Genomic DNA, 14,079 nt, shown 5'->3' with positions numbered 1-14,079 from the left:
TGCCACTTTCACCAGATTGAAGATCCGTATGTCATACCACAAACTGCTTTTGAGGGTCCTTACAGCTTCAAAAGTGTTTTTCCATGGAACATTGATTAGATTGATTGCATTTCTTTCTATTCACATGAAACCCGAAACTGTTTATGAACAATAAGTAAGATAAAAAAAAACAAGAACAGCAATATACATAACAAAGGAATATCAAACTTCAAAAAGCACAATTCCAAATTCTCATTTGTTAAAATATTGCTAAGAAAGTCCTGTAAGACTTTATGTAGAAATGTGTTTAACTTGCAATTAGATTCAAACTGGTAGAGGAATAAACAACTATTCCATACAATCTGGACTGGGGGGGGGGATCCAAAAAGAACCCAAGCAATGTTGCATCAATTGGACCTTGTACCCTTCCTCTCCTAAAATAAGGTCTGAACTGCCTAGTTGTTTGATCTCAACTTCAGGCAAAACTCCCTTAAGCTGGTGCCTTCCAGATGTGTTGGACTACAGCATCATCTCTGACCATTGACTATGCTGGTTGGCGATAATGGAATTTGTAGTCCAAATCATCTGGAAAGGACTAGGGTGGGAAAGAATTTGACTCCATGCAGACTTTTCAAACGTAACTGATAGAATTGTATATAGGAGACAACACAGTATTGGAAATTATATTGTATAATAAAATGTAAAACTTTATTTTTTTTTTACAGCTTTAGAAAAGTATTAGGAATGTGAGACAGTGGTTTTTTTTAATTGTCAAGCATGTACAATTACCAAATTGCATTGCAAAATAGAACAAGAAAACCAACAATTTCTGGTCATTATTCCATGATGAGTTAAATAGCCCCAAGCGTCCGTGAAAAGCTACTGTGTGCCGAATAAAAGCTGAAAAATCTCCACAGTGTCAGAGGGGTGAGTTTTCAGCTGTTCAGGATCATAAGATAATATTTCAATCCCATAAAACAAAGAGTCAAAACAGAAGAGCATACATTTAGGGAAATGTTATGATAATCCTGGAAGTCATCTTATTTCAATCAACCCCATCGTCTTAAGTCAGCTGAGTCTATGGGATGGCAGATTCCCCTCACAATCAACCACAAATACCGGTAGGAGAGCAGATCTGCACACTGAATTATATACACCTGGGGAATATGAATGCTCTGCATCACATTTGGCTCATTTAGACATGTATTATCCTATGGTAATTTAGAGGTATTCGGAATGTGTCCAGAGCATTTCCTCAAAGGAAGGTTATAGGTCCTGATCCAAAGATGTGATCCATGCACAAAAGCAGGTTTCTTTAAACTTACCAGTTAACAAGAGAGCAAAGAAAAATTAGATACACATTCAAAATAAGTTGTCTGTTGTTTTCAATAGTGTATCATTTGGATGTATGTTAATCCACATTGGGACGAAAATAAGCCTGCCAATGAAAGGCATAGATTGGATTCATGCCCCATTTGCATGCAAGGATCCTGCCACATATGTGGAAGCCTGCTTTGGTGGATAGGTTGCCATTTTTGGATTCGGACCCCTGGCTGAAATTCTGAAATAATCTGCTCATGTGTACACTCCTGTAGGTACACTGTATGTAGGTACATGGTGTAGATCAGTGATGGCCAAACTTGGCCGCCCAGATGTTTTGGGACTACAACTCCCATCATCCCTGACCACTGGTCCTGTTAGCTAGGGATGATGGGAGTTGTAGTCCCAAAACAGCTGGAGGGCCAACTTTGGCCATCACTGGTGTAGATGCTTTAGAACTGTGCCCAAAAGTGGGCACAGTCCAGAGAGAATAATCATGAATAAGGGCCACTTCACACATTGGCCAGAATCCTATGCAGAGTGATGCACATTCAAGCCAACTGAAATTAATGGGCATAAAACCACATGTATCAATATTGCAGGATTGTGGTCATTATGTTTTTTAAGGTGAGCATGGTAAAATACTTTATCTGTATATATAGTGGCAATATAGTGCAAGTTTAGCATTCTTTTTCATATTATTTGTAAATGGATTCCCCCCCCCCACCGGAAGCAAATAACTTGGAAATGCACTATACACAGTATCCCACTACAGTTCAAGAAGTGGCTTTTACATTGGGTGAAAGCTCAAATAATGTTGTGGCTGCTGAGACCAATATGGGAGAGAAATGTTTTGTTGCAGCTGGGGGAGAGGAATGTGTCTGGTTGTGCTGCTGTATAACACATAAAAGCACCACTGCAGGGTGATCAGGAAAGGTGAAAGGCCTGCCTGAGTGCAGATGGCATATATCCACCCTAATTTCTAGCCACTGGTAGTTATCACCTATGAATTTGTTTATCCTCCTTTTAAAGCCATCTGAGCGAGTAGCCGCCACCACATTTTGTGGCAGCAAAAATCAGTTTAACTACCGTATGATCTGTGTGAAGAAGTGCTTCTTTCAATCTATTCTGCATCTCCTGCCAGTCAAATTCACTGGATGACCCCCAGGTTACAATGCATTATCACTGCACTGTGTATCTCTTCACCCACATAACTGAGTGTTGGAAGCACGGAAATGTATAGCAGTGGTGATGTTATATTATGAGTTATATTATTCTAGATCAGGCACCCCCAACCTGTGGCCCTCCAGATGTTTTGGCCTATAACTCCCATGATCCCTAGCTAACAGGACCAGTGGACAGGGATGATGGGAATTGTAGTCCAAAACATCTGGAGGGCCGAAGGTTGGTGATGCCTGTTCTAGATGTTACTGAGAAGAGGAGAGAAAAGGACGTGAAGCAGCAGCCACTCAAGTGTCTCTTGTAATGCCTAGTTAGGCCCTAAATCCCAAGGAAATTAGTGAGACAAAGGGTTGTATTCAGTGTAACACTAAGGCTAGGGTTCTGTAAGCAGAAGGATTTTTCTTGTGCAACATAACCTTCCTTCCCCCCTTCCTTCTCCCACTATGTGCACCCTAAATCTGTTCTGGGACTTCTCTCAACCCTCCAGAACAGATCTGGGGATGCCATTGGGCACACATGGGAACGGGGGCTTCCATTGTGTTGATGGGAAGCTATGTGCTGGGTTCTGCAAGCATAATGATTTAGCTGGATACAGATCACAGCATACAGTTAAATGCTTATATTGCTATCAATGGGACTTATTTGTGATTAGCCATTGCTGGACTGCACCCAATACAATTTTGTTATAACAACAGGACTAAACTCTGTACAAAAGTATCATTTAATAATTTATAGTATTTATGAAGGCACATAAATAGAGTATAAACTATAACATTATTCTTACAAAAATTAATATTTGCTGTTAGTTCATTGTAAGAGGGGGGTTTGTTTTGGCCCCTGATTTATTGATTGTTTTTTATTTTTTTTAAAACCCAACACAGTTGTTTCTCAAAACGTAAGGTTTTAATCTGTTGTGTTTTTTTACATGGTGGTTTCTTCCCACTCTAGTTCCACATCACCTAGAAAAGAAACAGACACAATAGTTGAAAGTTTTAAAAATTAATCTCAACTGGGCACACAAAATGGTATGGAACACATTAAGAATTAAATTATAAAAACATATAGCTTCGACTGGTGCCACAAGCAAAGGGAAGGTAATGGAAATTTTCTGTTCTGCAATCACCATAGTGAAGCATAACTTGCTTACTGCTCCTTTCTGTTTGTGTCACAGAGCCACCCTACTTTACAGTGATGGGGGCTGAGGAAGATCCACTGGCCTAGGGCAGATGTAGTCCGTTCCTGGGGTGTACCCCATGTCAGGGAAATGAAGGAGCTTAAGAGTCAGTGTCTCTGCATCCCCCAACCACTGAAAAACTGAGGATGATAGAGCTGGAAGAGTGAAGGCAGGAATGTATCAGAAAACAAGAGCAGAGTGATCAAGAGGGGCAAAGCCATGGAGTGCTTTGAAGGCATAGATGAGGAGTTTCTGCTGAAGCCAGTATGGGGGGGGGGGAGGAGGAGAGGGCTGGGTGTTCATCAGTATGCAGATGATACCCAGCCCTACCTCTCTTTTAAATCAGAACCAGTAAAAGCAGTGAATGTCCTGTGTGGGTGGCTGAAGGCGGTTGGAGGATGGATGGCAGCTAATGGATTGAGGTTGAATCCTGACAAGACAGAAGTACTGTTTTGGGGGGACAGGGGTTGGGCAGGTGTAGGGGACCTCTGGTCCTGAATGGGGTAACCAGGACCAGGTGTGCAGCCTGGGAGTGATTTTGGACTCACAGCTGTCCATGGAGGCGCAGGTCATTATTTGGCAAGGTATTGAATATGGGGAGCAAAGAGAAGTCAAAGGTAAGGCAAAGATTTCATGCATATTCAATAAGGTAGACAGTGACTTTGTTGATGGATGTGGAAGGTATGTGAGAAGAGGAGGGCTTGGTAGGAAAGATGAGAAGTGCAGTCTTTTGTTTTCATTTTTTCAAGATGACAAACATCCAAGTGGAAACACCAGACAGACAAATGGAGATGGAGAATTGTGTGGCAGGCGGAAGTTCTGTAGTAAAGAGACAGAGCTGGATGTCACTGGCATATTGAGCATAATGAAATCCACGGGATTTAATGAGTTCATCCAGTGACAGCTTGTAGGCAGAGAAAACTAATTGGGTTTCTCCCCCCAAGGGGCAGAAAACCATAAAAGCAAATAAACCCCTGAAATCAAATAATGTTTCTCCATGCATGCTGCTTCAATATGGCCAAACTCTTGCACATCGCAACCTAAAATAGCCCCCTGTTTTGGTACAGTGTATATTTGTTTACCTTCCATGGCATCAAAAGAGTCCATCTTTTGCAGTACTGAATAATTAACAAAACACATAGGTTGACTGCTCCTCTTGATTGTCAATAAGTCCAAAACGCACTGGTGCAAAAATATATACTGTGCCTGCAAAGTTTGAAAAATTAAAGGTTTCTCGGTTTAGCTTATTTAGGCACGAAGAACTTGCTTTTAATGGGAAAATATTTTGAAGTTATTTTGGAATTTATACAAAGAGCATTTCTAGCACAAAGAACATTATTACAGTGAATTCATGTTTTCTCAGACTCCAAGAGGGTATCTGAATAATATTTGGAAAAGTGGGTTTCCGGGAAAATCAGAAAATTTATAGGTAAGCACCCTTTGCAGGGTTGCCCTCCCAAAAGATACAACTGTGGGGAAAAAAATATCTCAAATTTATAATCCCAAGAAAAAGGTCAAGGTAAGACCTGCTTTGCTGCCACCAGGTAGAATCGGTTTGGGGACATCAGAGCTTGGCCCTGACTCCTGACCTAAGGAGAATACATGATATTCCACAGGCTATTAAAATGCTCTCTGGGAGCCCAGGGAGAATTGACACATATTTTGATGCATCATTGTATATGCCAGGGATGCAGAACCTGTAGCCATCAAGATGTTGTTTGACTACATCATCCCTGACCATTGGGCCATGGTGGTTGGAGATAATGTGGGCCAGAATCCAACAACATCTGTTGGACTCCAGGGGTCTCCATTCCTGGTGCATGTACTCAGCTGGCTCACTGTTGCAACATTGTACCGGTAGATGAAATCCAACTCATCACTATATATTTTAGCTTGCCCCCCCTTTTTTTTACATTTCTCTTGGTGGGTAACAAAATGTTTCTCTGTTTCTGTCTCCTCTATATCTCTCTCTCACACACACAGCACACACTCAAAGCACCATCCTACTGACTGTTCTCATAAGTATCCAAAGATTCACTTAGAAGCCATTTATCATTTGAGCCACCATCTGCAGTCTGAAGAGATACAGTCCAAGGGCTTGCGATCTCAGCTGCAATTTGTGACAAGTAGGCCATAGCATAGATTCTGAGCATCTTACCAGATTTTGTACCATGCACATCCTTTCACTTCTCAGCTCAGCTACAAGACCATAGATATCCACAAAATCATGGTCATTTATATGCTGTGTTAAATGGTCCAGGGCGATATAAACTCCCGTTCTTCCGACTCCAGCGCTATAAGGAACAAGTCAAGACTGAAGTATTTTCACATGAATCTCTAAAATCTCTAATGGAAAATCACAGTTGAAAATTACAGTTTTGACTAAATATAGACAATAATTATTTATTTTTAATAATTTGGTATCTGAAGAAGTGTGCATGCACAGAAAAGCTCATGCCAATGACAAAATTAGTTGGTCATTAAGGTGCTGCTGGAAGGAATTTTTTTTATTTTTAGGTGTTGGTGAAACTGAACAGAGTACCCCAGAATCTTTTATCGACTAAGCATTATTGCATTCCCAGATTGGTACTATGCTGGCCTGGATTCACTCCTAATAGGGGTAACCAAGGGCAATTGCCATTGGTGTCATCATCGTTCCTAGCTTCATGTTGTTCTCCAACTGATGGCTCTCATTCATAGATATCTGCTGTGTTACATGAAGTAGGTTCCTCAGAGACTTCATTAGTGTTGAGCTACGGATTTCATGTTGCATGTTTTTCTTTTCTCTCCCCCACCCTCCTCTTCTAGCCCTTAAGAGCAACATGCCTAGTGACTGCCATATCTAGAAAGAATAGGCAATGTCCCTAACTTAGCTTCATAGTCTATCGAAAGTGTTCACTAGGCCATACCTTGTTACAGTGGTACCTCGGTTTACAAAAACAATTGGTTCCGGAAGTCTGTACTTAACCTGAAGCGAACTTTCCCATTGAAAATAATGCAAAGTGGATTAATCCGTTCCAGACAGTTCCGCAGAGTACTTAAACTGAAAATACTCAAACTGAGGTGTACTTAAACTGAGGTGTGACTGTATTATTACAGGCATGACACAGGTTTTTATTTTATGTACTGAATATTTTGTTTCCTGCTTATTTTTATGTATATGCCCTTAATAATGCTATTTATAACACACACAAAAATTCCTTCCAGTAGCACCTTAGAGACCAACTATGTTTGTCATTGGTGTGAGCTTTCATGTGCATACACACGAAAGCTCATACCAATGACAAACTTAGTTGGTCTCTAAGGTGCTACTGTGCTACTGGAAGGAATATTTGTTTTGACTACGTCAGACCAACATGGCTACCTACCTGTACCAATGCTATTTATGTTACTGTACACATTTACGCTATATTACATGGGGGTTGGGGTTCGGAGGATTAGATGAAAAATATATAAAATTCCTCCTTTTTTTTACAAAGAAAAATAATTTATTACCTGCAGTGAACAACTATGGGTGTGCTATCATGTGCTCGGCTAGCACGGACCAGCTTTACAAAATGGACTAATGATGCAGTCGTTTCAGGTACTCCATGTTCAGGCCAGGCTGTGAAGTTACACTGACGTACCATCATACAATCCCCATGCTTCCAAATACAAACAGAAAGAAGCGAAGTTTTATTTCAGAATGGCAAATACTTTCAGCTGCAGTTTGAGAGGCCACACATAACTGGGCTAAATTCAAGTAAGATTTTTTTGACAAGACCCTACTAACTAGCTCTCCCACCTAAGAACCTTGTTCTTGACTGGATTATCTTATCTGACAAATACAATTAATGATCGATCATGCAAAGAGCAAAAACCAGCCAACCTAAGAAGTAATAGACTCGGTTGGAAGACCAACATTGTATGTCATTGTTCTGCCTCGTGACAGTAGGAGAAACTGGTATTATGAATATACTGTACACTGAATGTATGAATTGCTGCCTTGGTTGAAAAGTGTTGCATCTGAGTGGTGATAATGAAAAGCTCTTTAAAAATAACAAGACTAAGATGACTGTTTCACACAAGCAAGTCATCTCTCAAAACTCATCCTCAGAATCACTTTCCCTTAGGCCCCGATATTTTCTACATTTCTAGTTATGTGCTTGCAGGGCCATAGCAGGAGTTGGGCAAAATAGCCATCTGAAGAACATCAGCTGAGGACAAATCTGGAACGGTAGTAGAGTGGTACCTTGGTTCTCAAACTTAATCCGTTCCGGGAGTCCATTCGACTCCTGGAACCATTTGAAAACAAAGCCATGGCTTCCGATTGGCTGCAGGAGCTTCCTGCACTCAATCAGAAGCTGCAGAAGCCGCGTCGGACATTCAGCTTCCGAAAAACATTTGCAAAGTGAACACTGACTTCCAGGTTTGCGGCATTCGGAAGCCGATTTGTTCAGGAGCCAAGCCGTTCGAGTACCAAGGTACCGCTCAATATAGTGTATTCATGATGAAATAATAAATACTGTGGAGAGCTTGATATGTTTTGAATTAAAATCAGAAGTGTAAGCAGCATGGTTTTCACAGAAACGATAACAACTTTTTTTAAAAAATCACCAGACCTTACCCTTTCAATCTTTAAATCCCTGATGGTCCAGTCTATTTGAATGTCTTCTACTAATTTAGTAATCACTATATCTCCAAACACAGTCACTGGTATGTTGTCTTCAGGCCAGTATTGGTGACATCTTATCTGCAATCAGTATGGAATAAAGTGGCTTATTGGGGTGGTGGTGGTGGTTAACAACATGAAGGCTTTTTGAAAGGGCAATTGGCAGTTACCAAATGTATTTCTTAAATTCATATATTGGTAACTTACCCGTCCTTTTTCAAAACACTGAGTAAGCATAACAAGGGTTTTTGCTCTTGTTTCCCATACCATTCTCCAGAAATCCCCCACTGTGCCTGGTAATGGTCCTTGAGTAGCAATGAATTCATTTGGACATAAATAGCCCTAAAGAAAAGATGAACCACAGCAAATGCTTATAAAAAAAAGAGAGCAAAAAAGATGCATTCAGCAAGCAATCTCATTTGCAGCCTATATAAATGCACCTAAAGTTGCAGGAGTTCCTTCAGGAACTCAGTGCATTCGTATGGGTGTTCAGAAGGAACTAGCCTCTACATTTTGGAACTAGAGAGAAAGTTGTAGGAATCTTTTACTCTCAAAAACATTGTATGTGGGGGTATTTATTTATTACAATTCTAAACAGCTCTTCCTCTCAAAAGAGCCCAGCACAGTTTACAGCATGGTCAACTACATGAACTACAATAATTAAAATATTTAAAACAGAGTATCTAAAAAATCCCACATTGGCCAGAATAAATTAGGCAGTGGACAACAAACAAACAAAATTCACATCACAAAACATATGGACACTGAGGCACCATCTTCCAAAGGCCTTAATGAACAAACTGTCTTTCGTTGACACCAAAATGTTACAGCAAGGACACACATAGTTCCATGAGAGGGAATTCCACAATTGGGAAGCTAGGCCTTGTCTTGCAACACCACCCAACAGATAACACACACCTCTGAGGCCACACGTAAAGCCTCCCTGTCACATCAAGCTGGCAGGTATTGGAACTTAGGATGCTGCCTTATATCGAGTCAGATGATTGGTCCAGCTAGCTCAGTTATTGTCTTCACTGACCGGCTGCAGCTCACCAGTCTTTCAGTCAGGGTTCTCGCCCAGCTCTACCTAGAGATGCCAGGGACTTGTATTGTGTTTTTAACATTTGGTTGGGAGCCGCCCAGAGTGGCTGGGTGGGGTATAAATAATAAATAATAAATTATTATTGTTATTATTACTATTATTCAGTATCAGTTTATTAGCCCTCCTGCATCCCATCACTGCTTTCAGATGCTGGTCACAGTACATGCACCTGATTCATATGGAGCAGGTGTGGCCAACTCCCAAGAGACTGTGATCTACTCACAGAGTTAAAAACTGGCAGTGATCTACCCCCCTTTTGGGAGTTCAGGTCAAAGTTGTTGAGTTTTTTCAGGGAGGAGATAAAATGTTGAGCTTTTTCTTAGGGGAACAACAGTTGTTCAGCTTCTTTGGGGGGAGCCAATGATCTATCAGTGTTCTACTGCAGACGTCCAGTGATCTACCAGTAGATCAGGATCTACCTGTTGGACATGCCTGATATGGAGCAATAGCACTGGATGGCATCAAGCACTCTCATGAGCAGACACACACACACACACACACAGAGAGAGGGGGGGGAAAGAGATGATAGAGTGGTGGAGAAAGCCCTCACTCTGCAGAAATCTTTATATCAATCTTCCTCATGGGTTTGATATATAATCAGAGATACATTTAGTATATACTGCATTACAAATGGAGGCTGGTACTGTTTTGCTATGTCTTAGTTTTGCTGTAAAACTGTAAGAAACCAGCCCTCTTGGGTCTGCCTGAGGGTTCATTTAGTCCAGGGTCCCGCTACCAACAGCAGCCTTATCACATGAGAGAGACCACATAACAAACATAATATTTTGCACCCCTAAGTTACAGACTCTCACCTCATTCTTGCAAGAGAGAGGATTAACATAGCTTTTCCTTGCCACCTGTTCTGTATATAATGTATCAGGTGACTAATAAACAGCTGTGAATTATTTGAGCTGTAAGTATTTAGATTCTTATTGACTTGTGAGCACAATTCCATAAAGAACTAATCATTTTCTGCATAAAATATATTTGTTTCAAACCACACGAGCTCGCAAGAATGTGATAACAATTACAAATGACCCCAAACTTACAGACACATAACTAGCATTGATGTAATCCGATCCAGGTATGCTGGCATCAGGCATCAGCTTCACTCTGTTGTTGTTATCTGTGCAACGAAAATAAAGTCAATGAAACTAAATATGCTTGTTTCTTCTATTTGTTTCGAACCACGTGACCTATATGTCTATACTCGTATTTACATATGTTATAGTGTTGATTTTTAATGGGGTACAGAAATACCGTAAGGGTCCTAATGTGACACTAAAAAGAGTATAAACCTGGAGTAAAAAAACCCACTACACTTCTTTGTTATAACTGCCATCTTTGTGTCCAGCAAGTTCTTGGAGTTTACGTACCTACTGACAGATACAGTAATACTGTTAGCGGGGTGCCTATATTCACTTATCTTCTGTCTCTGTTAAAATGTGGTAACTGGGAGGGGGGGGAATTAAAGGTTTGAGCAATTCTTTACAGTATTTGTCATTTCTGCGTAGCCATGATGTAATAAGAACTCCAAATATGGTTCTTCCTCACTCCTGAATGTGCAAACATAATGCCCATTTCTAGTCTTATGTAGTACAAATAAAAGTATATTTCAAAACTTAGGGCTCACCCAGACTTCTGCTTGTCCAGTCGCTTTACCCAATCTTTACCACTGAATCGGAGCAAATGTCTACTGGGTTTTCTGCGGACTGACATTCTGTGGATTGACATCTGATTCAGCGCTAAAGCGCAGGCTTTCCCAGGGAAAGCGGTGGGGCAAACAGAAGTAAATCCAACAGAATTCAATGGTGCTTGCTCTAAGGTAAGTGTGGTTAGCACAGGGCCGGATTTAGGTTTGATGAGGCCCTAAGCTACTGAAGGTAATGGGGTCCTTTATATGCCCAGCTTTCCTTTGTCAACAACAAATTGTCACTGTTTTTTTGTGTTGAATATATGCTATATGGTAATTTATGGACCTAATAAGTATCTATAGCCATTTGCACATAACAAAATATGTACATCATAGGAGCCTACACAACACAAAACACTGTTGCTGGATGTAGGTTTTTTGTTTTTGTTTTTGATCTTATATTTTGGAAATGTACATCCAGTTTCTTTTCCTTTAAATTATACTTAAATCCGGCACTGGGTTAGCATTTCAGCCTTCAACTGTTTCCTATTCTGAATTTTAAAAGCAATAGAATACAGCCTTCATTATTCTTCATCTTACACAGAAAGAAGCGAACTCCTTTGTTACCTGTGAATTTTATCTGTGCTGCTTTGGCTAGCCTCTTTGTCAAAATGGGGGGAAACCATCTGGAGTTGACTGCCCATTTCTTACCACCCAAAATCTTTATTTCAAAAGTAATAGTAAATTTAAAACTCCTTTCCTACTGCCTCCCCCCTGGAGGTTTTCTTGATTGATAGCAAAACTGTCCCTCTCCGATGCCTGAAACAAGATAGGATGACTAGTTTATACTGAACTGTGAAATCAAGGTGGTGAAAGTGGCTGCAATCCTAACCCCATTTACTTGAGAGTAAGCCCCACAAAATTCAACGGGATTTACTTTGCAGTAGACTTGGATAGGTTTGCCTTTGTGATGGGTAATTAATCAGTTCGTTAATTTTTGTCTTTAAGGTGTCACAAGGCTCTTTGTTGTTTTTGCTGCATAGAAGACTAATACTGCTACCCTTCTGGAAATTCATTAACTTTGAAAGGAAACATGCAGGGGATGTAGATATCTTGTAAATATCTGTTGATGGCTGAAATGTATGTTAAAAATATGCATATAAGCTGCCTTGTTGGACAATGTTATAAACACACACATGTGAAAATGAACATTGGAATGGACTGAGGCATGTTTGTACATGCCCAGCCCTAAACCATTTTGACTGCAGTTTTGATTTCTATGAACCACTTTGGTATTCTCTAAATGAAAAGTGGATTTAAAATCATTTTAATAAAATAATTAAAATAAGGTTTTAAAAAACCCTCTGCAACAGATAACAGGAACAGCTGTTCTAAAAAGTTAATTTCACAGAATGTGGTTACATTAACAGAGGAATGCCTTGCCCCGTCTCACATCACAGCTAATGCTTAAAATAATAGTGGCATTTCTGTCTTATTAACTGAAAAATGAAGCAGTGTTGACTACAGAGAGACAGACCCCTGTCTCCTATGATAAAAATCTATCCTCAGCTTATAAGTTACCATATATTCACTCTGATCTTTCGGAAAACTCTTACACAGCACATTTACAAGTATCTTAAGAAAGCATCGCCAATGCCATATTTAAAGGGAAACTGCCAACAGGTGGATTTTAAATTTTTATTTACAAAAAAAATATTTTTCACTAAGTGTAAAATAAAGATGCTTATACCACCTTGATTATGTTACAAAGCTAAGAAACTATTTGAGACTATATAGATACCAGAACCTCCAGTTTAATGGCTGTGAGTGAAAGCAAAAACTTAATCATAAATTATCTTTACTTCAGAAAAAACCCACAAAACTCTCAAGTCCGTAATAAGAAATTATCACGTGGTTAAACACACTTCTTCCTAAACATCAGAGTGAAGAAGAAGAAGAAGAAGAAGAAGAAGAAGAAGAAGAAGAAGAAGAAGAAGAAGAAGAAGAAGAGGAGGAGGAGGAGGAGGTGGTTTAAGACACTTTTAGCTAGTGGAGAGGAAGAATGATTTGTAAAACACAACATACATGGCTTGATGTTGGGAAAACGGTTTTTAGACCTGTTCCAAGGAAGATCAGCATCAGCTGAGGCAAGATCTGGAAGAAACTTGGGAAGTTCCTATAAAGCAACATATATGTTAGAATGTCTTTTGGGTTGCTTTGCAGATCAGTAATATGAAATTTGTTCACTGAGTAGCATATACAAGATTATGTTTATAGATGGATAATACATTCTTAATTTGAAGTTCCTAAATGAACAAGTCTATTTGTCTTTCCCCTCCAAAATAAGTTAATAGACCTGAAGAAATGTTTGTGTTTTTGCAAGGTACAAAAGGGAGAAAATAGATCCACTTTTTTTTAAAGAATGAACTCAGAAAAAATGAACTTATTAAAGTTACATGTCATCCAAAATGAAAATTAACTTTAAAAAGTTATTAAAAATATTTTGAGGCATTTTAGCACTTGTATGTATAAAACAAAATGTGGCAATGATACCAAAATAGAATTCAGGTGAACCATTCCAGTATGAGGAAAGATTCGGGTTGAGGTATATTGAATTTCTAAGGACAGCTGGTAACATTACAGAAGCCTTTCACCTCACTGTCAACCCTTGTTACAGCAGCATTTTCAGATGGTAAACTACAGAATAGACTGCCAGGCTGAACAATCTAAGCTTATATGAACTTTCACCTTGGAAGCCAAGATGAAGCCGAAGTACCACTTTCTGTGTTTTTTGTGTGGCTTTTAAAAATTGAGGGAACTAAATAAGGAGAAAGCCTTTTCCTGAGTTGCTTTCCCTTGTAGCTATGATGGCCTAGTGCTTTGCTACAGTATGAGAACAAGAAAGTATTCAATCAAACATGGGCAAGTGGCAATTTGTTATCCCTCACTGACCTCTGCCTCAGTTCAGGAAGGACAGGAAGATGTATATTGGGCATAACGAATAGGGATGAGGAAATAGGTGAATGAATCACAGCCCA

General features: G+C 39.7%; 1 protein-coding gene across 3 annotated transcripts in view; it reads right to left on the bottom strand.

The window, feature by feature from the left end:
• Positions 1-683: 683 nt before the first annotated feature.
• Positions 684-14,079, bottom strand: part of PTPRQ (protein tyrosine phosphatase receptor type Q) — an 87,736-nt gene continuing 74,340 nt past the window's right edge. For all 3 annotated transcript variants that reach the window (XM_060279680.1, XM_060279681.1, XM_060279682.1), the window contains 8 exons: positions 13,127-13,217; positions 10,458-10,534; positions 8,514-8,648; positions 8,262-8,387; positions 7,151-7,299; positions 5,814-5,949; positions 4,738-4,861; positions 684-3,440 (listed from right to left, as the gene is read on the bottom strand). In XM_060279680.1, coding sequence (XP_060135663.1) covers positions 3,403-3,440; positions 4,738-4,861; positions 5,814-5,949; positions 7,151-7,299; positions 8,262-8,387; positions 8,514-8,648; positions 10,458-10,534; positions 13,127-13,217 — 876 coding nt within the window. In that variant the 3' untranslated portion in view covers positions 684-3,402. The remainder of the gene's footprint in view (positions 3,441-4,737; positions 4,862-5,813; positions 5,950-7,150; positions 7,300-8,261; positions 8,388-8,513; positions 8,649-10,457; positions 10,535-13,126; positions 13,218-14,079) is intronic.

This window comes from Zootoca vivipara, chromosome 10 (assembly GCF_963506605.1).
Source record: "Zootoca vivipara chromosome 10, rZooViv1.1, whole genome shotgun sequence".
NCBI lineage: Eukaryota > Metazoa > Chordata > Lepidosauria > Squamata > Lacertidae > Zootoca > Zootoca vivipara.
Note: the sequence above shows the minus strand (reverse complement) of the source record. Positions and strands in the feature narration are given on the sequence as shown.